The sequence below is a fragment of the Zalophus californianus genome, chromosome 16 (assembly GCF_009762305.2).
Source record: "Zalophus californianus isolate mZalCal1 chromosome 16, mZalCal1.pri.v2, whole genome shotgun sequence".
NCBI classification, from domain to species: domain Eukaryota; kingdom Metazoa; phylum Chordata; class Mammalia; order Carnivora; family Otariidae; genus Zalophus; species Zalophus californianus.
The window spans coordinates 20,316,801-20,341,630 of NC_045610.1; the positions used below are offsets into that span (position 1 = coordinate 20,316,801).

At 46.8% G+C, this 24,830-nt stretch overlaps 2 protein-coding genes across 8 annotated transcripts in view; one reads left to right on the plus strand and one right to left on the minus strand.

Moving 5' to 3' along the window:
- The window catches only part of RHBDL3 (rhomboid like 3), a 48,867-nt gene extending 40,550 nt beyond the window's left edge, over positions 1–8,317 (plus strand). For all 3 annotated transcript variants that reach the window (XM_027568590.2, XM_027568591.2, XM_027568592.2), the window contains 2 exons: positions 1,728–1,788; positions 4,661–8,317. In XM_027568590.2, the coding sequence (XP_027424391.1) occupies positions 1,728–1,788; positions 4,661–4,932 (333 nt within the window). In that variant the 3' untranslated portion in view covers positions 4,933–8,317. The remainder of the gene's footprint in view (positions 1–1,727; positions 1,789–4,660) is intronic.
- A 2,098-nt stretch (positions 8,318–10,415) lies between these two features.
- C16H17orf75 (chromosome 16 C17orf75 homolog) lies at positions 10,416–21,143 on the minus strand. 5 transcript variants are annotated; one of them, XM_027567943.2, is made up of 10 exons: positions 20,955–21,143; positions 20,180–20,260; positions 19,209–19,334; positions 18,121–18,264; positions 17,819–17,876; positions 15,681–15,800; positions 14,715–14,779; positions 14,440–14,576; positions 13,102–13,205; positions 10,416–12,550 (listed from the first exon to the last, which is right to left on the minus strand). In XM_027567943.2, exons 1-10 carry the CDS (start codon positions 21,092–21,094, stop codon positions 12,335–12,337), a joined length of 1,191 nt encoding a protein of 396 aa, XP_027423744.1. In that variant the 5' UTR covers positions 21,095–21,143; the 3' UTR covers positions 10,416–12,334. The 5 variants fall into 5 exon arrangements, with proteins under 5 accessions (XP_027423744.1, XP_027423743.1, XP_027423742.1 ...); XM_027567942.2 differs by having other exon boundaries at positions 14,440–14,594; XM_027567941.2 differs by having other exon boundaries at positions 17,819–17,883; positions 18,068–18,264.
- Between the last annotated feature and the right edge of the window lie 3,687 nt (positions 21,144–24,830).

The window sequence follows — 24,830 nt, forward strand, 5'->3', positions numbered from 1 at the left end:
ATGGTGGGAGGGCCATTTTGTCAGCAGCTGGGCAGTAGGTGTCGCCCTTCGGGAGGAGACAGTCCGTCAGGTGACTCCTAAGCACCTGCCCATCCCAGGGTTTCCTCCTGCAGGACCATCAGCCAGCCGAGCTGGGTTCGATTGGGTTACCAGATCCAGTGGAGGCCACCAACCCGTTTTGCTCCCTGTCTTCTGGTGGGGCTTCTCTGTGGGCAGCCACCAGCAGGTGACAACGTTGCCCACCATCTGCTTCTTAGCACAGGACATGTCGGCAAGCAAAGATGAGACTTCCCCACCTGAAGAGGGGCTGCGTGTCGATCACCTCACCTTTTGTGACGAGGGCTTGCTGGCGAATACTAGGGGAAAGGGAGGCGATGCTCGGGACGCCAAATGCCTCCTGCAGGATTTCACCCTCTTTTTGGCGGTTCCCCTGCATCTTGATCACTCCACCGAAGCTTCATAAACATTATTGTGTGAGCCAGGGCTCAGGGCCCCTGGTCACGTTTAACACGTGTTCCCCCAACATCAAAGGAGTGCGAGATGCACCCTTAGCTGGGCCTGGGCCAGGTGGCAAAGGCAGAGTGGGTGTGTGGGAGGCAACAGAAGCCCCTGGCTGTACGCAGTTGCCTCCTTCCCGAGGGCTGATGTATTCCAGGAAGATTCCAGACTCGTTTCTGTGTGTGCGTGTATCTGTATAAATGGGATGGTGCTTTGAATGCGCTGTGGGAGAGCCCCTCAAAGGAATCCCGTGGCGAAGTCTTTTGTAAAGTGAAAAATCCTTTTGTAAGGTGAATAATTGTACTCTGTTTATCTGCTTTGGAGGTTCAGAGTGTTCTGAGATTCTCAGGGGAAAGAGGGATTTGTTTGAAGTCCCCCTTTTCCAATGCCTGATTCTGTAGAGCATCCCCTCCAAAGGATGTCAAGCCCCTGTTTGAACCTCTCAGTGATGGGAAACTCACGATCCCCCAAGATGGAATGTTCCATCGACTTATTAGAAATGGAAACATCCAGAGCTTAAAAAAGTCCCTGAAGTTTTAATCTATGGAGTCTTATGGAGTCTTCCGATTACAGGTTACACTGAATGTGCCCTGCCTTACTGTGACTCATTTGATACTTGACAACAGTGAACTTGACCCCCAGGTCTTCTCTCCATCCATTTCTCATAGGCCGGATTTTGATTTCTTTTATCATCCTGACGGTTCTGCTTTGACTTTGCTTGGTTTGCTGCCCTGCATCCCTTCTGCAAACGTGGGACCCAGCAATCACTGCAGTTCTCAGGGGTTGTCTGCCCAAGTTGAGGGGACAGGGCCCTCATCTCCCTAGATCTGGATTCTCTTCCTGCTTTACTCCAGCTTAAGCGCTTTTATGACAGTAATAAATTCACCATTGTTTGAAATCTCATGCTGGTGTGATCTGCTCACAACTGCCTCATTCAAGACTTAATTTTTTAAGATTTATTTATTTATTTGAGAGAGAGAGAGAGCGAGCGCGCAAGCACCAGCCGAGGGAGGGACAGAGGGAGAGAATCTTTAATCAGACTCCCTGCTGGGCCGAGAGCCCCAATAAGGGGCTTGATCTCAAGACCATTGAGGTCATGACCTGAGCCCTGAAGCCAAGAGTCAGACTGAGCCACCCAGGTGCCCCAATGTTAGGTTTTCTGAAGTGAGATACATCCGTAGAAGAGTGGTCAGATCTGGAACTAATGGCACTTTCTCCTTTTCCCCCAGAACTGGTCAGGCATGAAGTGTCAATTCAAGCTGCTGCGGATGGCTGTGGCCTTGATCTGTAGTAAGTGTTGGCAGGGCAGGCTGGGTGGGATGGAGCCCTGCCCCAGGCCTGGAGGACATAAAGATGGCGCAGTCCCTGCCCTGGAGGCCTTTGTGGTCAAGAAAAAAAGGGAAACGTCATCAGAGTGTGACAAAGTAGGGATGTTATGAGAGAAGTCTGGCCCACTCTGCTGCTGCTTAACCTTTCTTAAACTTTTTATTGATGTATAGTATGCACCCAGAAAAGTACAGGATGAGTGTCCAGCTCAGTGACCAGCACCCAGATCAAGAAAAATAACTGCTTTTTAAAACATTTTATTTAAATTCAATTATTTAACATACAGTATATTATTGGTTTCAGAGGTAGAGGTCAGTGATTCATCAGTCTTATTTGACACCCAAGCGCTCTCCTTAATGTCCATCACCCTGTTACCCCATCCCGCCACCCCCCTCCCCTCCAGCAACCCTCATTTTGTTTCCTAGACTTAAGAGTCTCTTATGGTTTGTCTCAAGAAAAATAGCTTCTTCATAACCTTTTGGGTCATGGAGTCGATCCTTTGAGATCTCCTATTAGAAGCTAGAGACTCTTTCCCCAGGATAACTCACGTATACACACGCACGTGCGCATGTATACACACACACACACACACACACACACAAACACTTGCAGTTTAGCAGGTGAACAGACTGTAACTAATCCACGAACCCCTGTGTACAGAGTCTGGTGGGTCCCTAGTCGGGAGAAGTCAGTTCTGCCTGCAGAGGTCATTTTGAGTGTCGAAGACAGCTAGACGTTCACCACGGAGACAGGGTACAAGAGGACATTTCGGGCAGAGATGCAGCATGAACGTAGACACAGGTGTGGGGGAAGGGTCACGGCCGTCAAGGCAGTTGACGAGACTGACAGTGAGCTTTGGGACTGCGGGTGTTAGTGATCAGAGATAATAGGAGTCGGGTCATGAGGGCCTTAAAGGCAAAGAGAAAGGTTGGACTTCATCCTGGATGCACTGGGAGGCCGCTGGAGGGCTGTAAACAGGAGAGTTCCTGGCAGGTTTGACTTCACGAGACTATTCGTGAGACCAGAGGCTTCATAAGAGGCTCATTCTGAGGTGGAAAGAGGTAAGACGCAATGCAGGCAGGCAGACAGACGGGGGACACACGGTCTCTCATTCAGTCTTCAGGACACGGTTGTAGAAGAGGGTAATTTCTATAAGGCTAGATGTGCAGGTAGACACTGGAGCTCATGTTCCTTGCCCACGGCCACCCAGCTGGAGGTGATAGAGGCAGAATGCAGAGCTGGCCTGTGCCATTGCTAATGCCCACACTTTAGCCAGGCTGGGAGGGAGCACCTGGGCTGTCTGCCTGGATCCACCTGTGACCTGGGGAAGAGGAAGATGAGCCATAACAGACAGGGGCGGGAGAATGGGCCTATGCGGACTGCACTTCCATCCACTTCCACATCCCTTGCTCTAAAGCCCACAGACTCTTTGAGCCAGGGCAGTGGGGGGCAGTGGGGTGCAGTGAGTGGGGGCGGGGTGAGCATAGCTTCCCTGCCTGCTCAGACGCTGAGTTTGTGTGCAGGGAAGGGAGGAGAAGCCTGCGTCTTGATGTTTAAAAAAATCCAACTCATAAAAAATAGAATGCTGTTTTGGAGCGGAGGCGGGGAACCAATGTCTTTCAGACCTCCTTTGTGGCACCCAGGGCCTGCTAAGCAAAGGCAGAAGGGTGCCTCAGGGCCTGGGGAGGGCTTGGGGAGGCCTCAGTGTCGGTCCCTGGCTGCTCCTCTCCTGCCATCTATTGGCCATCCTTGGACTTGCAGGGCCAGGCCAGACGATTAGGCGATCCCCGGGGAATGAACATCCCTGGAGGTCCTGGGTGCCCCCGCAGTGGCGACGGTGGAGAGAGGCACGCTGGTTAACTAAATGGTCACTGAACAAGTACAGAATTCCCCGGAAAGGACTTTCTTTCACTCGTCAAATTTGCCTTGGTTTCATCATCTGCAAAGTGGGGATAAGAATGCCTGCCCTTAGCGCTCTTTGGTGGTGGGCCATGAAATGGCCGTTTCCCAGCACCTGTCCTTTGGCGAGAGTGCATCCCATGGGACTGGCCGACCCAACAAGTTCAGGCAAGAAGAGTCAACTGGAGGATGGGATGGGGGCATTTGAGCGTCTGTTAGGAGAGAGACTCCAGCCCTGTGTTGGGGCCGTGTACCCCCATTCTTTCTTTGCCCTTTTCTCCCTCCATTCCTTCCTTCCAATCACAAAAGTTCTGAGGGAAAGGTTTCTAAGGGTTTTGAAATAGCACATGAAAACACTTTCTAAACTGTAACGTGCTAGCACATATTAAAGTTATCGTTAATGTTCCAGCCTAGAACTCTGCAGATGGGGAAACTGAGCCTCCCGGACTCATGAACGTGGGGCCGCAAGGCTCTTTGGGTTTCTGCACAAGCTCCCCCTTCTGCCTGGACTGCTCTTCTTAGGGTCTTCTCTTGATAGTCACGTTGCTGTGCACATTTCATATCTCTAGGGAGATCTTGCCTGATTCCCCAAACTAACGAATCCCCCCTCCTTACACCCAGCGTTGATTTAAAATTACCTAATTTTTTTTTTTTTTTTTTACCCCCTAGAATTTTTCTTACTGGAATTATCTGATGTATGTAATTGATGCTGGTCGATTGCCAGATCTGTAAGCCCTGGGAGAACAGGGGTTCGTCTGTCTTTCATTGCTCTATCTGCAGGGCAGAGAACAAACAGTGCTCAGCCTAGTGGGCAGTGAGTGAACTCACAGTGGACGGGTGAACGGGTGGCCGGGTGGACGGATGGTGTGCAAGGCCTCTCCCTCCGCCCCTGCCCAGCGGCCTTCCTGTGACTTCTCTGTGCTTCCTCCCCTTGCAGTGAGCATGGAGTTCGGGCGGGCCGTGTGGCTCCGGTTCCACCCATCGGCCTACCCGCCGTGCCCTCACCCCAGCTTTGTGGCGCACTTGGGCGGCGTGGCTGTGGGCATCACCTTGGGCGTGGTGGTCTTGAGGAACTACGAGCAGAGGCTGCAGGATCAGTCGCTGTGGTGGATCTTTGTGGCCATGTACACGGTCTTTGTGCTGTTCGCTGTCTTCTGGAACATCTTCGCCTACACCCTGCTGGACTTAAAGCTGCCACCCCCTCCTTAAGGCGCTGGGGGACCCAGGTCGGTGGGGAGGGCCTAGCAGCAGCAGGAAGGAACATGGACTTTCTCGTTCTCGGCACCAGCTCTGAGAGGCCAGGGAGGAGAGGACGAGATGCTGGGCCACGGTGATGTTGGTGTTCAGGTTTGGACAATGGGGCCTCTCTTTCTGAAAGGTTCCTGCTGGATGAGTTGGATGCAGCCACCATTGTTTTTCTAGGCTGTTCTGAGGGCATCGGGCCAGGGTGAAGGCCTGGGGTGGGGTGAAAGCAGCCCTCCCCTTGCGCTGGGCTTGTTCTGTGTATTCAGGCGACGCTTCCCTCGTCACAGACTGAGCGGCAGCCGCCTCCCTCATCCCCACCCTGAGATGGCAGGAAGACCCGAGGGTAGGGCAGCCAGGCAGGCCCTTGTCCAGCCCAGAGATACAGTTACAGGCCAGGAAATCTTCGCTCTACAGCTGTTGGCTTTGGAGCTCTGGAGTGGAGGAGGGCCTGGCGGTGGACATGTTGGGTTTTGGTGTAGGAGAGCCCAGGGTGCACTCCTGGTGGTGGGCACTGGCGCAGGCAGAGGAGGGAGATGCTGTAACTCCAGGCCTCACTCTTGCCCTGGGGATATCCAGTAAGAGATACCCAAGCAGGAGGGAATAAACTTCATCCCAAGCACTACCCTCGGCAAGGCCCAGCACCAGCTTTGGGTTTCTCCCTCCCTGTCTCTCAGAATGCTGACATCTCATATCGGTGCCCCAGCATCCCATGTCCTGCCTTGTTTTTAGAGCCTTTTCCTTCCCTTCCATTGCCCTGACCCTACATTGTGCCACCCCTTGGTCATGGGGATGTGTGTGTGTGTGTGTGTGTGTGTGTGTGTGTGGTTCGGTGGGTGAGGACATCCATGGGATGGTAGGAGATGCCATGGGAAGAACGTGAGGGAAGTCAGAGGCTGCAGAGGAAGCCCATGAGGGACATGGGTGTGTGTGGAAGGGTCTGTGTGAGAGGAAAAAAGGTGCTGAGTAGTGGGAGGGTGTGACCCCTGAGGATCTGGCTTTCGGCAAAGCTAGCCCCTTCTTTCCCATTCCTCATCCTTTCCAGGCGTCTCCCTGAGAACCACTGACCAGTGGGAGACTTGTCCTTGGTGGAGGGAGACCTTGGGCCCTTCCGGGGATGCTCAGGATGCCGCGGTTGGCCTTTGCCAAGCTCCCTTCTTGTTCCCCTCTGGAATCACCTTCACATCTGAGATGGTTCTGTTCTGTTTTCCTTACGAGGGAAGGAGCTTTGGGGGTGTCAGAGAGGCCACGGCAGGAATATTGAAGCCATGTGTCCATTGAGTAGGGGGCACTGGAGGCTGCGGTACAAGAAATTCCAATTTAGGGGAAAACTGCTTCTGGAGAATTGTTGGGTATTGGGATGAGGGTCAGAGGTGAGGGCAGCCCATAGATGCAGATGCTCAGAGCTTGGAGGGAACTTGGCTATTGTCAGGTCCATCCCACCCCAAGGCACAAGTGGGAAAATGAGGCTAAGGGAATGACTCCCGAGCAGGAGCTGATACAGGCCCTGAGGAGAGGGGGAGGGGAGGACGGCTTTTGACAAAATACATGATTCCCTGTATACTGCTCTTGGAATTCCCAACCACTGACAACCCAGAAGGACAAAGAACTCCAGTCCAGGAGGCAGAGGGACTGGGTCCATGCAGGGGCGAGGGCAGGAGCTTAGTCTGGAGTCAGCCAGACCAGGCAGTTGGGGGTCTTGGGCCGCTGTGGCTTCCTGTCCTCAGTGATCACATGTGAAGGGACAGGGTCTCCATGCAGCCCCAGGCTATGCCAAGCCCTTCCCCGTCTTTGCCTGGTGCTCGATAGATTGTCCGGGTCCCCCCGTGTGGCTCCTGAGGTCGTGCTGCCCTCGTGCTGGCACAGTACTGAGGACTGCCAGGCCCAGCTGGCGCGGGCCCAGATCGGGGGCTGGGCCGCCTCACCCTGAGGCATCTTGTCTGTGTCCTGCCAGCCTGTCTCTGCCCCACTGAGGGAAGGGTGTAGCTGGGAGAGTCAGCTTCCTAGGAGAGGAGAGCAAGTTGGAACTGGGGCTGAGAGGACTTGGGTAAGGATGGAGGGGGGGCCCTGGCCACGGGCTGCAGCCCCTTCAACCTGAATGGTGCTGTCCCTCCCTGGAGGAATGGAGGCAGCCGGTGCCCTACGGAGAGGCAGGGCGTCCCTCCAGGCCCCCCCCCCCCGTATTCTGGGTAGTGGGTGGAGGGAGTGGAGAGTCCCCCCCCCCGCCTTCGTCTGGTGTGGCCTGGAGAGGGGTCTCCCTCTCGCAGTGGTGAGAAGAAGACTCTAGAAAGGCCTCAGAGAAGCGCCCTGTTCCCTCAGGGCCACAGATGGGAGCTTGCTACCAAGAAGGACTGCCTGAGGGGAAAATCCCATTTGCCATCCTGTCTCAGACCACCAACGGAGCCTCATCTAGCCTCAGGCCATGGGCCCCAGCTGTACCCTGTCAGCAGGGTCCAAAAGGAACCCCAAAGTTCTTTGGTCAGCTTCACACCCCCCTCCCCACCCTCGCCCAACCATCAGCTCCAAGCAGGGCCACCCAGTGGGGTCCATGGTCACTCCATACAACCCAGGTCTCCAAACCAGGGCCAGAGATCATTGTCTGGTAAGAAAGGTTTCTGTTTTGGTGTCTGGCTTTCTCCTCGGCCACTCCGCGCACCCTCATCCCTGGCACCCTGCCGGCAACCCATCCCCATCATCCCTCCTTCCTGAGCCCATACAGCCACCCGCCCAGTGTGCCTCTTGGGGCTGTGGAGGGTGGCTGGCCTTCCATCCATGGGACACAGAAACTGAAAGCTGGGGATTCCCCAAAAAGCAGCCATAGATTTGCTAGTTCGTTAAATGGAAGCGGAATCACAGAAACTAGGGAAGGGAAAACAAATCTTCAAAGGAGAAATTTGGCTTTAATGACACCATTAGTCATTCATTTTTTTTAATTAGGAAAAGCTCCCTTATGAGGCATTTTTGCCAGCTAATAGGACTCAACATTTCCACGAGGACCCTCCTTACCCGGAGGATTAGGGGAGTCATGGCTCACCAAACCCAGATCTTCCCCCCAGGGTCCAATGTCATTTGCAAAGAATGCAGATTCCCGGGTGCAGTGGAAGCCCTTTCCTGGCGTCCTTCATGTTGCTCCCAGGGCTGGCCAAAAAGCCCCGATACTCCTCTGCCTTAAAAAAACAGTGCCCAACGCTGAATTTCCGCACCCCTCCCCGCAAAGGACTTGAGTAAGTGGGAAACAAAAGGAAACACAAGCTGCAATGTTTGTTTCTAAATATTTTTGTATTGTGTACATTCTGTATATTTTTGTTGTAACATATTATTTGAACACAGATTCCATTAAAGATTTTTTTTTTTTTAAAGCCATCGGTGACTCAGGAGGTGACCTGAAGGGCTAGCACGGGAGCCTGTTTTGTCTCTGTCTGGGGCGGGGAGGTGGGAGGCGGTGCCTACAACACAGCTCCCGGAGTTGGTGCTTGGTGCTGGTGCTTCTTAACCGTTCTTGAATGACTGAACTCTTTTGAGTGGTTGATGGAAGCTGTGTTTTCTCTTGCTCTAAAAATGCACGGAGAGACGATTTTGTGTACAATGTGGAGGGGGGAGGTGGTGTGTGAATAAGGAAACTGGTCCATGGCTTTAGGTCCAGAACTTCTGTGCCCGCTGTCCTGCTGGGCACCCCGTCTTCCTTTTCTCCTCTTACCCTAGACTCTGACGGGAGATTAATATTTGGACTACTGTTATTGGAGTGATCTTTGAAATATCTAGGAGCTTCCTTCTTTTCCCCAATAGTCTACCCTTTAGGTCTTTCTAGGGGCAGTCAACACCTGGATCTTTAGGAAGGGATAGGAATGTTCTCAGGGTGAGAGGACATGGTTCACATACAGAAGGGGAGAGCGAGAGGGGCATAAAATGGTAAAGTGTAGTGCTGGGTAAGTTTAATAATCAAATGGGCTTTGAATGGATGCAGTCTGAGAATTCAGTGAAGTGTTTTCTCCAGCTTTTCTAAACTGATGGCAGTATACATGGGTTTGCCATTCATAACCGTTAGATTTCGTTGGGGGATTAAATGACCCTGTTACATTCAGCATGGGAGCTGTTTCCCATAACGTTCTGTCACATCGGTTTCCTGTAGGTCATTGAAAAACATTTCTTAAAAGCTGCAGAACAAACTTGAGAGTACAGATCAGACTCAAGGTCAAAGAGCTCATTTCTGTTTCATGTGTGGATAAGTAACTTCCCTGGAGGGAAAATCGGGACCCTATCTGAGGCCCGGTGTACCCCACCCCGGTCAGTTCCAGGCTCCATAGCCGGGGCGCTTACTGGCAAGCTCCCTGGACAGCCAGAGCTGTTTGGCTTTGGTCTCCTATCACTTCCCCCTTGACTTTTCTGGTTCCTCCCTCCGACCAGAGTCTCATTCTTCCAATAACTTAGTGAGACATCTACTGGTGATAAGGTAACTATGAAGACAGTTTACTGATTACTTAGTACGTGCTGGGCACTGCACAAGGCATTTTCCACAGATTATCCTCATTTAGCGCACAGCTACTTGGTGTGAAGTGGGTATCAATATGCCCATATTTATGTGAGGGGCAGGCTTAGAGAAGTGTAGTGACTCCCGGGTACCTTATGGCATAGATGGATTCGCACGGTGGTTCCCGAGTTCATGCTCTCACCCCTCGGCTGTTTGTGTGGGACTTTGAGGGCACGAAACCTGTGGAAGGGCCAAGGTGTTCGTTTCATGACCCAGTCTCACTGCATTAGTCACAGTAATGGACCTTGGAATATTCATTCTGCGCTACCTTGACAGGATCTCTGCTTTATCAGCCCTCCTCAAATAGTTTACAAGAAAATCCACAGCTATGAATTCATTGTCACTCCCTATCACCACCGATTTGCAGAATCTAGCATTTATGCAAGCTCGGAATGATTTGAAGTTTGTGACACATTCAGGAAGCTTAGCAGTTGCAGAGCTCTCCAGGTCTCTTAGACCTCTGAGTGGGAAGACTTCATCGACGCTGGGCTGTGTGTGTGTGGGGGTGGGGTGGGGTGGGGTGGGATCTCCATGACTGAGAAGACACGTGGCTGGGAAAATGTGGTCTTCGTCTTACTTCCCAGATGCCTGTAGGCTTTCCTAGCATCCAGTATAGTGCGCCTCTGGTAAAGGACAGGCATTCTGTCACCGTTAATAATGAGAGTGAAGGGAAGGGACTTGGGTTATTGAGTTCTATGGGTGTAACTTCCCTGGACAATGAATAAAACATTGTGATGGAAATTGCCCTCACACCCTGCCTGATGCCCTCCTGCAAGGTGCAGAAAGGTGTATTCCAGCAGGTGCTGTGACTCTCTTCAACAAATTCCTTAGCGCAAGTACAATCGGCCCCTAAACTTGTCGCGCCTTAATAAAAATGTCAGACTTGAGACCGGAGCTAGTTAAAAAAAAATGACTCTGCTGATGAGAAGCTAAGTTGGTTTTTTATTATTATTATCACAAATATAATTACAATTAAACAGGCCATTTTTGATACACGACAAACATATATTTCTTCTGTGTGTAGAGCACACAAGCAATACATAAATGTATTCCACACCTGAACAAATCCTTTTTAAAACTTTAAAAACTAATACATTAGCTTATTAAAATTTGAATGCAGTACATGTTTCTGGTCATGAGCTCTTTGGGTTGCTTCTCATGGCCAAGACACTTGATTCCATGTCACCATTTTCCTTGCCTAGAAGAGAGTCACAGACTTGTAAAATAAGACAGTATGGCACAGAACTGTGCACTGTAGTGATCCTGCATCACAAATGTATATATAAAAGTACACGAAAGGAACAGCTAACTCTACCTTGGCTATTATCCATAAATGGCTTGAAGCAGGTAATTTACTTTAAAATGCCATTTACATCATGGACTGTTGAACGATATGTGAATTTGAAAATGAAAAATATGTTTTTTAGACTCCAAATGTTGGTGTCCTAATGTCTATTAAAAAAATTGATTTCTAAATGAGTAACCAAGTACATTAGAAAAAGTCAGGTTCAAGGGTAGTGCCTTCGAATTGCTTATTTCCCATAGTCATTCTGAATTTAATGCTATAAAAAATGCTATTTGGGTTTTGTTTTCTACACTGCCGACAATCCAAGTTATTAAAATTTAAAACCATATGAGAGCCTTTATGAAGATCCTGAATTGTATTTCTCATTAAAGGAAAAGAAATGGCTTGGTGAGTCATGTCCCCAGACTTCTGTAGAAGAGAAAGCATCAGGCCATTGTCAGTCATTTTCAAAGTTAAAACTCAGCACTTATGTACGAGTTTAGGAGAGGATTTTTACGGGCTTGTGTTCCTCTGAGCATCCTGAAGGCAGTGAGAATAAGACTTCTGATCTTCTAACCAAAAATCATTATTAAATGGATTTATTGAAGAGCTTTGCAGAACAAACTGCCGTCATGTGTGTAGCTACAATTGGCTTCCGTGGGAATTATAAACGGTTCCATTTTCAACTGATTCGGAGTAAAACAATATGAGGCTTATAACAAATACATACAAAAAACTAAAATCAGTAAGTAACTCTGATATGAAGAATCTGTTTGCATTCTTTATGTTACAGTTTGCTTGTAGAATTTGTGTACTTTCTTTTTTAACACTGTTGGAACACTCCAGCATTTTCAACAGAAAAACAGGAAAGAAAATACAGGCTCTTGGCAGGTACCTGTGAACAAATGAATGAAGAAAGGGGCTGGCGGCCCCTTTTCCAGTAGCTTTCTGTCAGAGATGATGTTTTGTCTTGAAGCTAGCGTATGTATTTTTAAAGCTCATTTAATTTCTTACACAGTCATGATCTGTGTACTGACTTAAAAGCTGGCTTTGTCATCCATGCCATAATCAGACAAAAAAAATCTATCCAAGCATCCACAGGATGCACAGATCTGTCTCTGAAATGGTGTCGCAGCGCTAATCTGTCCTGAGACTAGGAGGACATTTTTTTTTTTTTTTAAAGAAGCTATAGTACATTGAGAAAGGAGTATCACAATTTTTCTGGGAGGAAAAATTGCTAACTACTGCAGCCAACTCCTCAGAGAAGCCACAAAATTACCTTTCAAGATTTTTGAGCATCAACCCCCAAGGTCTAGAATTTATGGGGCCAGCAGTGTACTAAAATTCCACTACTCTAACACACATCCAAGACTCAGTGAAAATGCTCCTCAGATTTTTAGGTCTAAGTAAGTTAAATTTTTAAAGTACGAAATGAAGAACTCTAGAATGTGTCTGAAATAATCTTCAGTAGCAATCCTATGACAATTACAACCGCAGTTTCAAACACCAAGGCTGGAATGTACAACTTCACAATACAATAATCTCAAAACATGTGATCAAAAACTTTGGACAAGAGCTTCTTTCATAAATTCTTCAAGGACAGCCACCACGTTTTTGGCTTCAGGCATTTCTTCGTGTTCCACTTTAACAATCTTCAAAAGGATATCTCCACTACCACAGTTCTTCAGGAACATGTAACATTTAAACAAAGCGTAATGATTCATTTCTGCCTGTCGGATAAATCTCTTCAAATTATTTGTGTCTTGTATGGCCTAGAAAAAGATTACCCAGTTAAATATGTGTTTAGTGAGATAATAATGAAGCCTGAGAAATATCTCCTATCCAGCTGAGAGCTTGACATATGTTGCCGAGATGTTTGCTTTTTATTTTAAATATTTCCATCGTTCTTACCGCTAATATGCTTTGCCCTTGGGAGAACACAATTTCTTACATAAAGTAAAAATACTTTTAAAATCTGCTAAATAAAGTAACAACGCTCCTCCCCATCAGAATTTTGAACCCTTAGGCACTGAACCATTTTTTTGGTGCTTTCCAACTAAAATACATCACAAATGAGAAGACTGATGTCCCTGAGATACAAGCAAGCATTCAACCCAATTAGTTGGAACTGCAATGGTGTATATGCAGAAGCTCCTGGAAAATATAAATAAAGTAAATGCCTTCTGGGGATTCTAGTTTTGAGAAGGTCCTATTTAATAGACATCACAGCTGTAAAGCAGATTTGTTACTCTGTCACTGGTACTAACTAAAATTCAGACAAAAATGATAAAATGTGGCATTTGGCACATAGCCAATTAATTACCTTTAGTTTAAAGTTCTCCAGTACTTGTCGAAAAAGAAAAGGGTTACCTCCTTCAGTGCCGTTCAAAAAAGCCTGCATCCAGTCCTCACAAAACCGGTTGCTTCCTATGAAGTATTTTAGAAAAATTAAATAAAACCAAAATCCTACAAAGCATAAGACATTTATTCATTCTATTCATTATTTTTAACTAGGGTGTAATTGACACATAACTTGTTAGTTTCAGGTATACATCACCTGTATCCATCATGATTTTTTTTCTTGGTAAAAACACTTATAGTGAATTATTTTCAAGACTTATTTATTTAGGGGCACCTGGGTGGCTCAGTTGTTAAGCGTCTGCCTTCGGCTCAGGTCATGATCCCAGGGTCCTGGGATCGAGCTCCGCATCGGGCTCCCTGCTCCGCGGGAAGCCCGCTTCTCCCTCTCCCACTCCCACCCCCCTGCTTGTGTTCCCTCTCTTGCTGTCTCTGTCTGTCAAATAAATAAATAAATAAAATCTTAAAAAAAAAAAAAGATTTCTTAGAGAAAGTGCGAGCACACACAATTGGGGGGAGGGGCAGAGCGAGAGGAAGAGAATCTCAAGCAGACTCCCAACTGAGCGAGGAGCCAGACACCGGGCTTGATCTCACGACCCTGAGATCATGCCCTGAGCCAAAATCAAGCGTTGGATGCTCAACCGACTGAGCCACCCAAACGCCCCACGTATAGTGAATTATTTAAGACTTTCTATAACGGTCTAAAAAAAATAAGTCTGCTTACCACCTGGCTAAGAAATACCAAATGGCTGAAACCCTGAGTACGTCTTCCCCATCACATCCCCCTCCTTTCCCATCAGAAAGGATTATCATTCCCACGTATTTCTTTCAACTTTTGTCAGATACTTTTCTTTTTCAATCTCTAAGGCCTATATAGTATTACTTTACACATGTTAAAACTTTGTGTGTTTTTCTTTAATGGCTCTTCCACTAAACAGTATGCTTCTGAGCTAGTCTGTGCATTTTTGCTCCTATATAGGACTCCATTGTATGAATATAGCAGTTTTTCAGTTTTCCTGATCATGGACATTTGCTTCCATTCTTTTGCTATTTCAAACAATGCCTTTATGAATATTTCTGTACTTGTCTCCTTATGTACACATACAAGAATTTCTCTATATACATAGGAGTGGAATTGCTAGGCAGGATGGGATTTCCATGGTTCTAGAATTGATGCTGTTTTTGGTGAGTGTGAGATAAACAGGGACAAATGTACAAGGCTGGAGGGCTAACTTTGTCTCATGTGTTCTCGGTGCAAAAATAGAGACTCCCACCAGGAAGGCCGCCTCGGGCTGTGGCTCACCTGCATTGTAGAACTGAGGCTGGGAGCCGCTGCAATCGATGACCACGGATTTATGTGGCTCCTCGGTCATGGCCATGCACAAGGACGTCATGGTGCCTTCGTGAATAAGGCCTTGAAGACTGGCCACACTCAGAAACCTGCCACACACACAGGTTCTTTTCCACAAACAGTATTGCAGGGTAGGAGGGAGAAAACAAATTCATTCTGCACTGGGTGGGGGGTTTGAAAACGTATTATCAGGGTGCTGTGAAAAAAAAAAGGGAAAACTTCTTTACCTGTTAATGTCTCTCTTCGTTTTTTCATCTGATTCTTTAACTTCAACAGGAGTATAACTCAGAGCCTATGAGAGAAAAATAAAGCCTAACTGATGCAGGGATTCTAGTTTTCCTTATTGAGCAGATACTCAACAGTAAACGTCAGCTTCCCCAATAACCACCACACTGGACCATTCTAGATGGGCACTCCCCAGGAGCTCTCCAGAGCCTCGTTCATCAGCTGCCCACTGACAGCCTAAAACCTGGCTTTACCACCCTGGTCTCACAGGACCATCCAGTTACAGCTGAATTTACCCACCACATATTTAAATAAAAGCCTGGCCATATACTCTAGGTTTCCCCCATTGTCTGGATATTTTCATGAATTTTTCATTTTTTATCTGGACATTTTTTTAAAAGTAATCTCTACCCACAATGTGGGGCTTGAATTTACGACCCCAAGATCAAGAGTTGCATGCTTTACCGACTGGGGCCAGCCAGGCGCCCCTATCTGGACTTTTTATATAGTGAAAAATCACTTTGGGATTTTTGTTTTCCTTCTCAAATTGTTTTGGAAATTGTGCCTCTCCCAGATCACTTCAAAAATATTATTTTAAAATGTTTTATCCCGGGGCGCCTGGCTGGCTCAGTTCGTTAAAGGTCCGACTCTTGATCTCAGCTCAGGTCTTGATCTCAGGGTTGTAAGTTTAAGCCCCACTCAAGCTGGGTGTAGAGCCTACTTAAAAAAATAATAATAATGTTTTATCCTATTAGGAAGATTTAGTATTTGCAATTCTACCTGAGTAATGGAACTTTCTAGATCTCAGTAAACAGTTTGTCTATTCTGACTGCAAGCATAGTTTGAATGAATATTCAGCAGGGGAGGGGGGAGTAGTGTTCAGAGAAAGCGAGTATGTCTTTAAATAATCCAAACTCTGCCAAAGTGACTCTCAATTAAAGAAATGCTTTTGTTTGGGCAATACTTACGGCATGTAGGAGAAAGGTAAGCTTCTCCTGAAAGAGAAGAACCACCCTTTGGATTGGGCATACAACATCCTCAAACCAGCTGCTCAGGTAGGATTTTATGTGGTTCTCCAGGCCCCTTTCCTAGATCAAGAAAGAATGTCACCTGCTTTAATATAAGGCTTCACTTTAGTGGACTTAACATTTTCTTCATGATACTCTTGACAGTGCAAAGAACTCAGGATAGGGGCGCCTGGGTGGCTCAGTTGGTTGAGGGTCTGCCTTTGGCTCAGGTCATGATCCCAGGGTCCTGGGGTCGAGCCCCTTGTTGGGCTCCCTGCTCAGTGGGGAGTCTGCTTCTGCCTCTGCTCGTGCTCTCTCTCTCTCTCTCTCTCTCTCTCTCAAATCTTAAAAAAAAAAACAAAAAAAAAAAAACTGAGGATAGACACTTCCTTTTTTTAAGCTAACACCACCAACTCAAAAAAGGAATTGTGATACAACTTTCCTGAGCAGAGTGGGGAATAATTCTGTACTGAATTTTTTTTTTTTTAAGATTTAATTTATTTATTTGACAGAGAGAGAGACAGCGAGAGAGGGAACACAAGCAGGGGGAGTGGGAGAGCGAGAAGCAGACTTTCCAAGGAGCAGGGAGCCTGACGCGGGGCTCAATCCCAGGACCCTGAGATCACGACCTGAGCCGAAGGCAGATGCTTAACGACTGAGCCACCCAGGCGCCCCTGTACGGAATTTCTTAAAAACACACTTAGAAATGTATTACATAAAATAAAGAGACCGAATTAGTAGGGTTCCATGCTATTTCTTTGATGGAAGAAGCTGGGCATTTACATGTCCACCTCCTCCTACCATACTGTGTATACTTGGAGATTTTTTCTTTAAGATTTTCTTTTTAAGTGATCTCTACCCTTAAAGTGGGGATCAAACTCACACCCCCGAGATCAGGAGTTGTGTGCTCTACCAACTGAGCCAGCCAAGTGCCCCAGGAGATATTCTCTAATAATCCTTGTCACCCCAGCACTTGGCAGTGCCTGAAACACCCATGCGTGAGCTTACAGAGCACCTGCTGAATGGCTGAAGGAGTGAGACAGCTCACTCACATTCAGATAGGGTCAGAGAAGGACACCCTAATTCATCAAAGCCCTCCAGCCCACTCCAGCTGTCAGACGTGCTACCACGAGCACCGGCCATGAGCACATCTGGCTTTCTAGACTGTGCTGCTCACTGGGGACTACTGCAAGAGCTCCGCTCTGGGAGAGCAGCTCCCCTAGACCCATTTCCTTGGCTTACTCCTATACTAGCCTTTCCTGTCCTGCAGCATCTTGTAAGCACATGACAAGTAAAAGGTAAGCACATGACAAGTAAAAGGAATTGGTACCACATGTAATGGGTAGTAAAGTTAGGAGAGTTATGACTTTAACAACCACTACATGGTGAAGTGTAGTTTTTTAAAGGTATAGATAATTTAATCAATATGGAGATATCTAGTTCGTGAAAGATCGACTAATAAAAAATGGAATTTTTCGGGGCGCCTGGGTGGCTCAGTCATTAAGCGTCTGCCTTCGGCTCAGGTCATGATCCCGGGGTCCTGGGATCGAGCCCTGCATCAGGCTCCCTGCTCCGCAGGAAGCCTGCTTCTCCCTCTCCCACTCTCCTTGCTTGTGTTCCCTCTCTGTCAAATAAATAAATAAAATCTTTAAAAAAATAAAAAAAGGTTAAAAAAATAAATTAAAAATGTAAATTTTTCTACAAATCTTTGATGTTGAGTTCAAGGACAGTCATACCATTGTATAGCATGTCTTTGGTGCCAGAGGCTTCATGGACATTAGTTCTGACCAGCACATAAGTCTTATGTGCCTAGAAATCTGGAAAAGAATATCTTCTTCCTCACTTGGCATATTACCATATACCCTGAATTTAATGGATTCAATTTTTCCTGGATACAAAACATCAGAAGGAGTCTTGTGAAACTTAGAGCACTTATAGGACTATGTTCCCTGCTTCCCTTAACAGGCACCTTCCTGTTAGCCCACAAAGCAGTATTTTTAGCATTTGGGTGTCTTTGTGTCCACCTGTGTGATTTCATAAGCATAGCAATTACAGTGTGTTTATCATCTCAGTCTTACCAATTAAATCAATCATCTTACCTCACAGCTCATGTTATTTTTCAGCCCTTGAATATACTTGTCCAATTCAAGCCTGAAAGTACGTTCTTAAGGAAGCAATAAAGGATGCATCAAGACAGTGTTTTATCTCTCAATAGGAAACAAAATCTCTCAGATGCAAACTTTAAATTAAAACATGCCAGGACAAACTGGTTGTATGAAGGTATGAAATGAAGTAAATATAGAAGGGGTAGAAAAGCTCTTTGGAGGTCAGTAGTAATACTCCCTTACTTAGCATCCCATGTTTTCCTTCCTGATATCCTCGAAGACCAAAGAAAGGATATAGCTCAAGTCCTTTTTCAGACCCTCCTAAAAAACAGACCACATACTCTGAAGCGTTATGTTCAGAGTCCACTGTTGCTGCTTCAGGAAGCAATTTTTCTTGTTGGAAAAGACAGTAATAACAACCGACTCGGGATTCTGGAATCCTAGAAAAGACAAGACAGTAAAATGTATTATTTTGCTAAGTCATGCATCTAGTTTTATGGACTGCTCCAAACCTTGGTCATCTTCATCTGACAGTACTGTTAGATTGCAAACTAGGTCAGAACTTCCTAGACTTCTCCTTGGTTTACTTGTTAACAGTAGAGGAAAATTACCATGTACTGTTATGGGCTTTTGCAAAAGCAGCACCTGGAATTTCAAATGTGGCATTTCTTTGAGTTCTCCTCTCTTATGTGAAAAACTCATGCAAATTTTATTCTTGTTCATAGTATATCCACGTTTACATAAATATAAACATGTTCTCGTTCTCCCCCCAAAACTTCACAAATCACTGAAGCTCCAAGGCAGATGTGACATGTTAATCCTGGGGCTTTATCTCTGGGCTGTGGCTTCATACTCCTGAGGGGACTTGATGGCAAAATCATAGTCTAAAAGTGAACTACAGTCAAGGGGTGTAATGGAAAGATGGCTGGAAGTCAACAGAGGACACCTATGATTAAGCCTGCACTCCATCAATATGACCAGCTGTGTGACCTCAATGTCTTTTGAGTTTATTTGCTCATCTGAAAATGGAAGTAAGAGTATCTGCTCTGTTGCCCCTCTGTAGAGAGCAAAGTTTGGGAAAGCACTTTACAAACTGTATACACTTTTAGTTTTGGTAATTACCTCCTTTCTTCCAAGTACAAGACCAAATAAGTACTCTTAGGTGGTAGCATCTGCCATTCACTTAATTCCGTCCCACAAGTGTGTGTGTGTGTGTGTGTGTGTGTGTGTGTGTGTGCGTGTGTGTGAGACCCAGGGCTCAGGCTGCCAGAGAACAAAGACCAACCTTGCAAGTCCAGTAGGAGCTGATCTTTTGCAATTTCTCCACACTTCTCATATTCAGCTCAGAAATAAAAATCCAGGACACAGCACATTTTACACTTACCTCAGCTCCACAGATGCAACATTACCCAGCCCTTCAAATACTGCTCCCTTAGCAAGACGCTTAGCAATGAAACCACGCAGGTCTGGCTCCACTTCCGATGGCAGATTAGTACCCACCAAGGAGAGGCTGGACAAATGAGACACACATCCCTTACCAGCAGACTACTACATTCACACCTCATAAATCAGAATATTACTAAAAGCCAGAATCTCTTTAAGGATTTGACAAAGCTTTTTATAGGACTCCTGCTGGGGAGGCTTCTAGGTGTTTATGTCACCAAGTATGATCTACCTCATCAAATAGTTTAAAATAGTCCTATCTTTCCAGCTCATTCTCTCTAGTATTATGACTCCACCGGGACCCCTAATCCACTGACCCTATGTCCTTTTCACAATACCATAATGCTATTACAACACCTAAAAAATTCCTTAAATCATCCATCATCCTGTCAGTGAACATATTGTTGTATTATCCCCTACTTCGCATCAAGTGCTAAGATTCAGTCATTCATTCATTTACTAAATATGTATTAAATGTTTACCCTGGTACCACTCAGGGTGCCAGGTAGGGAGACATCAATGAACCAAAGAGACAACAATCTATGCTGTCCTAGAGTTTACATTCCAGTGTGTAGCAATGGAGCTCTGAAAGGGTACTAAAGGTGGGGAAAAGGAGCATTTTAGATTTCTTTATACCCATATGACATTGAATACTTAATGCAGTTCCAATCAAGGAACTAAGATGGATTGCCTCTGGCTAAATCACCAGGGGCACTGCCAGTATTTGGATCGGCCCAGCCTTGAATGAATGGACTAATGAGGAAATCCAGGTGAGGTTCCTAGGGGATAGGTGGGCTTGGTGGTTTGACTCGGGGAAAGCTGAAGTGAAAGTGGGTACCCACTGATATCTACAGGACAGAGATGCACAGAAGATGAAAGCACACGCGTGGGTTAGGGTCGAGCTGTTTTTACCTGAAATCCTCACCAGAGGGCGTTTCTGCATTTGTGCCGCTTGGGCTTCCATCATCACTGTCCCCTCGCTGTTGTGCCAATCTGCACACCACAAAAGCAGTACAGCTATCAGTTATGGGCTCTAACTCAAGCGCAGTAGGGCCCCCTCCCCGCCGGCAAGCAGGGTGGGGGTGAAGAGTCAACTGAAAATGCTGCAAGTTAGAAGTGCGTGGATCCTCCACTGCCTACGGAGCCTCGTGACAGGGAAAACCCATGAAACGGTGCGGACAAGAGTCCCTTCTCCAGGCCGTCTAAGGGGTGGAGGAAAGGCTAAACTAAACATCCACAAGAGTCGAGGAAGTTTCCTCTATAAACCAGACTTTCCAGGCCCAAGAGAGACCCAGGAATGTCTGCCCCGACCGAGGAAAAGGAGGCAGCGAGAACGGAGGATAAATCAGAGGGTGGGGTGGAGGTGTGAATGCGTGGGGCTAATGGGAGAAAGTGGGGCGGTAAAAGGACAGGGTGGAAACTGACATTAATGAGTGTACGAGGCGCTGCGCCAAACAAAGGGCAGGGGCGACAGGAAGGGGCTGAAAAGTAGAGAGGGACAGTTGGAGCGCAGAGGATTAGGAGGGGCGCCAAAGTCCAGGACGGTGGCCCGGAAGAACGGCGTGAGGCGAGGAGGGTCCTTAGGGCCAGAGACTATACGGCTGGGAGAGGGGAAGAAGGCCTTTGCGAGCGGCCAGGGGTGGGATGCGGGGCCCGAGCGGGGCTCCAGGGACGGTGGGCGCTGCACCTGCTTCCGCGGTAGCTGTAGAGACAGTAATGGCTGCTGGACGGCGGCTCGAGTCTCCGCTCCTCCGCGGAGCCTCCCTCCTCGCTGCTCTCTAGCTCCTTTTCATCCCCATCCAGAGATTCCTGCAAGGAGGGGAGCATCGCGGCGGCGGCCTCCGAGCGGCCCTGTGTTCCCGCCAAACCGCTCCCCCGCTGCCGTACAGTCCTCCGAGGCCGGGCTCGTGCGGCTCCCAGCCCTCGCACACCTGCGTTCCGCCGGTTTCCCGGAGTCGCAGGCCCGGAAGCCGCTGCCCGCGGCAGGGGGCGGGGGGCGGGGGGCTTTACTCCTGGTAGGGGCTGGTGGGCGCGCGGAATTACCTCCTGCAGAATCTTTTACCATTTGTCTCTTGACTCCCTTTTCTCCTCTGGCTATCGTCTAAGACGTCTAGGAGACGTAGTAAACATGGTACTATTAGCTAGCCACCTGGAAAAGGATGAATGGGCCCTCCCACCACCCTTCAAGAGCGTGGACACGCACTCACGTGCACCAGTTTGATAAAAGATATAAAAATTTATTTTTAAATACTTATTTATTTGAAAGAGAGAGAACACGCACAGGCAGGGGGAGGAACACAAGGAGAGGGAGACAAGCAGACTCCCTGCTCAGTGGAGAGCCTGACCCCGGGCTTGACCCCAGGACCCCAAGAGCATGACTTGAGCCAAAATCAAGAGTAGGAGGCCCAACTGATTGAGTCACCTAGGCGCCCCCTCCCAGGTGAAAACATGGGAGAATTCTGAAGATTCTTGAAGAAGGCCTTTCTAAATATTTAAAACACTTAGAAACCACATGGGAAAAGATTAAAAAAACTGACCAGATAAAAACTAAACTTCTGTGTTGCCCAAAGTCAAAACACAAATGACCAACTAGGAGAAATATTTGCAACATGTATAATAGACGAAGGGCTGTCATTCATCAACAAAAAAGAAAGACAATAGGCAGTTCGCAGAAGAAATAAAAATGAAGAATATGTAAGTAAATAAACTGTTCAAGTGAAATTGGTAGTATATTGTACTACTTTTCACCTGGCAGATTAGCAAAGATATGAAAGTTTGGTAATACCTTGTGTTGGGGTGTGTAAAGAAGCAGTCACTCTCCCAAACAGTTGATAGGAATAAAATTAATGCACATGGTTAATTTTATTTTATTTGTTTTTTAGATTTTATTTTTTAAAGTAATCTCTACATCCAGTGTGGGGATTGAACTCATAACCCTGAGATCAAGAGTTGCATGCTCTACCAACTGAGCCAGCTGGGTGCCCTCAATGCACATGGTTTACAAAGGAATTTGAAAGTGTCTATCAATATTTTAAATTCATATACCCTTTGACTATCAATGCAACACCAGGACATCATCAAATGGATACATTTATGTAAGTGTGAAAATACAAGTCTAAAAATATTCCTTGCAACATGGTTTATAATGATGAAAAACTAGATACAGTCTGAATGTTGGTTAATAGAGTACTGATTATGTAAGTTTTTGGTACATGCAGTGGCAGGCAGAATAATGACCCCCCACAGCCCCCAGTGAAGATGTTCAAGTCCTAATCTCTGGAACCTGAGAGTATCTTACCTCACACAGCAAAAGGGACTCTGCAGGTGTGATTATATTAAGGAACTTGAAATGGGACAATTATCTTGGATTATCCAAGTAGGCCCCAGTGTAACCCTAAGAGTCTCTGTAAGAAGGAGACGGGAAATCGAGAGAAGGCAATTGTGATACAGGGAGACAGAAGTGATTTGGGACCACAAATTGGGCATTCTCTAGAGGCCAGAAAAGGCAATACGTGATTCTCCCCTAGAGGCTGCAGAAGGAATGTAGGCCTGCCATTTCAGACTTCTGATCTCCAGGACTATAATATAATAAATTTGTGTTGTTTTAAGCCACTAAATTTGTGTTTAATTTTGTTAGAGCAGCAATAGGAAACTAATACACACGTGTACCTGAAGACTATGCAGCTATTAAAAAGAATGAACTAGAATATGTGCACATATAGAAAAACAATCTAGTATTTTTTATCCTGGCAACACAATTGAAGGAGACAAGGTATACACATGGGGAAGGGCAGAATGTAATTACTTCCAAGAAAGTAATGCAGACAGGGTGATCTTATGGAATCTCATTACTGGCTTTTTTTTTTCTCCCACATTTTTTTGTTTGTTTTTTAAAGATTTTATTTATTTACTTGACAGAGAGTGCGCGCACAAGCACACAAGCAGGATGAGCCGCAGAGGGAGAGGGAGAGGCAGACTCCCTGCTGAGCATAAAGCCCAACTCCAGCTCCATCCAGGACTCTGGGATCATGACCTGAGGCGAAGGCAGATACTTAACCTACTGAGCTACCCAGGCACCCTGATCAATCTATAATCTTAACTGTTATTTTATATTGTATTCTCCTGCTTGGGTCTTAGAATTTTTTTTTTTAAAGATTTTATTTATTTGAGAGAGAGAGAGACACAGCGAGAGAGGGAACACAAACAGGGGGAGTGGGAGAGGGAGAAGCAGGCTTCCCGCCGAGCAGGGAGCCCGATGCGGGGCTCGATCCCAGGACCCTGCAACAGAGGCCTTCATAATTTAGCCTCTACCTCCCCCTCTGACTTCATTTCCTATCATTCTCTCCCTTGCTCACTCTGTTCTGGTCACATTTCCTGGTGTTTTTCAAACCCTTCGACTTTTTCCCAATATAACCGTCTTTTAATTTGTGCTTCTGTCTGGAATGCCCCTAGATATCTGCATGGCCTTTTTCTTTCATATCATTCAGTTTTCTGCACAAATGTCACCTCCTCAGATACTCAGAAAATGCCCTATACAAAACACATCCCACACAAACCTCTGTTGTCATCCCAGCAAGTCTCTATTCTGTCCCTTTATATTGTTTAGTTCTTTTTCAGTGCACTTATCACACCTGACATTATACATTTGTTTATTGTCTGTTTCCTCTACTGGAGTGTCAGCTTGCTCACCGCTAAAAGTCTCATTCTGAGGTGCTGGGGGTTAAGACTTAATTTTTCTTTGTGGGTGATTGCGTGGGGTGGGGACACACACACACACACACAATGACACAGTCCAACCCATAACAAGATTATGCTATCTGTGAACACGGTTTTACTTCTTCCTTTCCAGCCTGGATTCCCTCCCCTCCCCCCCCGCCTTTTTTTTTTCCTCCCTAAGATTATCTCTTGCCACCAGCCCCATCACTGTAAGCTCCAGCCCTAACACCGTTAGTGTATTTCAGGCGCTCAGCCTCGAAGACTTGCATTTGTTGCTCCTTCAATGAGATTCTCTCTCTTCCGCTTCCCTTGCCCCCACGGACCCTTCAGAAAACCTTTCTTGACACCCCAATGACCGCCAAGACCCTTGTTCGTGCTCCCCTCCAAAGGTCTGCAGCACCTGTATTTCCCCCATCACCGCGCTGACCACACTGCCTTGTTTACTCATCTACCACCAATCTGTGTATTACAAGGCAGAGACTGCCACTTCTTTAACTTAACATGTAATAAGCAAACGCCCAAAACTTACTACAGAAAGGATTAATCCGGGCAACGAAAAATTAAAAGTTGGGCGCTGTCTCATTCTTTATTTGTAGTCTTGCCCTTAATTACAATGATGATCTTTCCAGGTTTTTTTTTTTTTTTTCCTTCAATTAGCGAGCGTCTCGGCGTACCTCGGTAGCCAGCTTCCTTAGAAAAGGAAACCGGAGGGATCAGCAAGCACGACCAACGAGGGCCAGGACAGCTTAAAGGGACAAGATGGCGGCCACACCTCAGCGGCCACGAGTCTCCCCCCACTCAGGGAGGAGGCCTGCGTCATGTGACCCTTCCCTGCCTGGCACCGCCT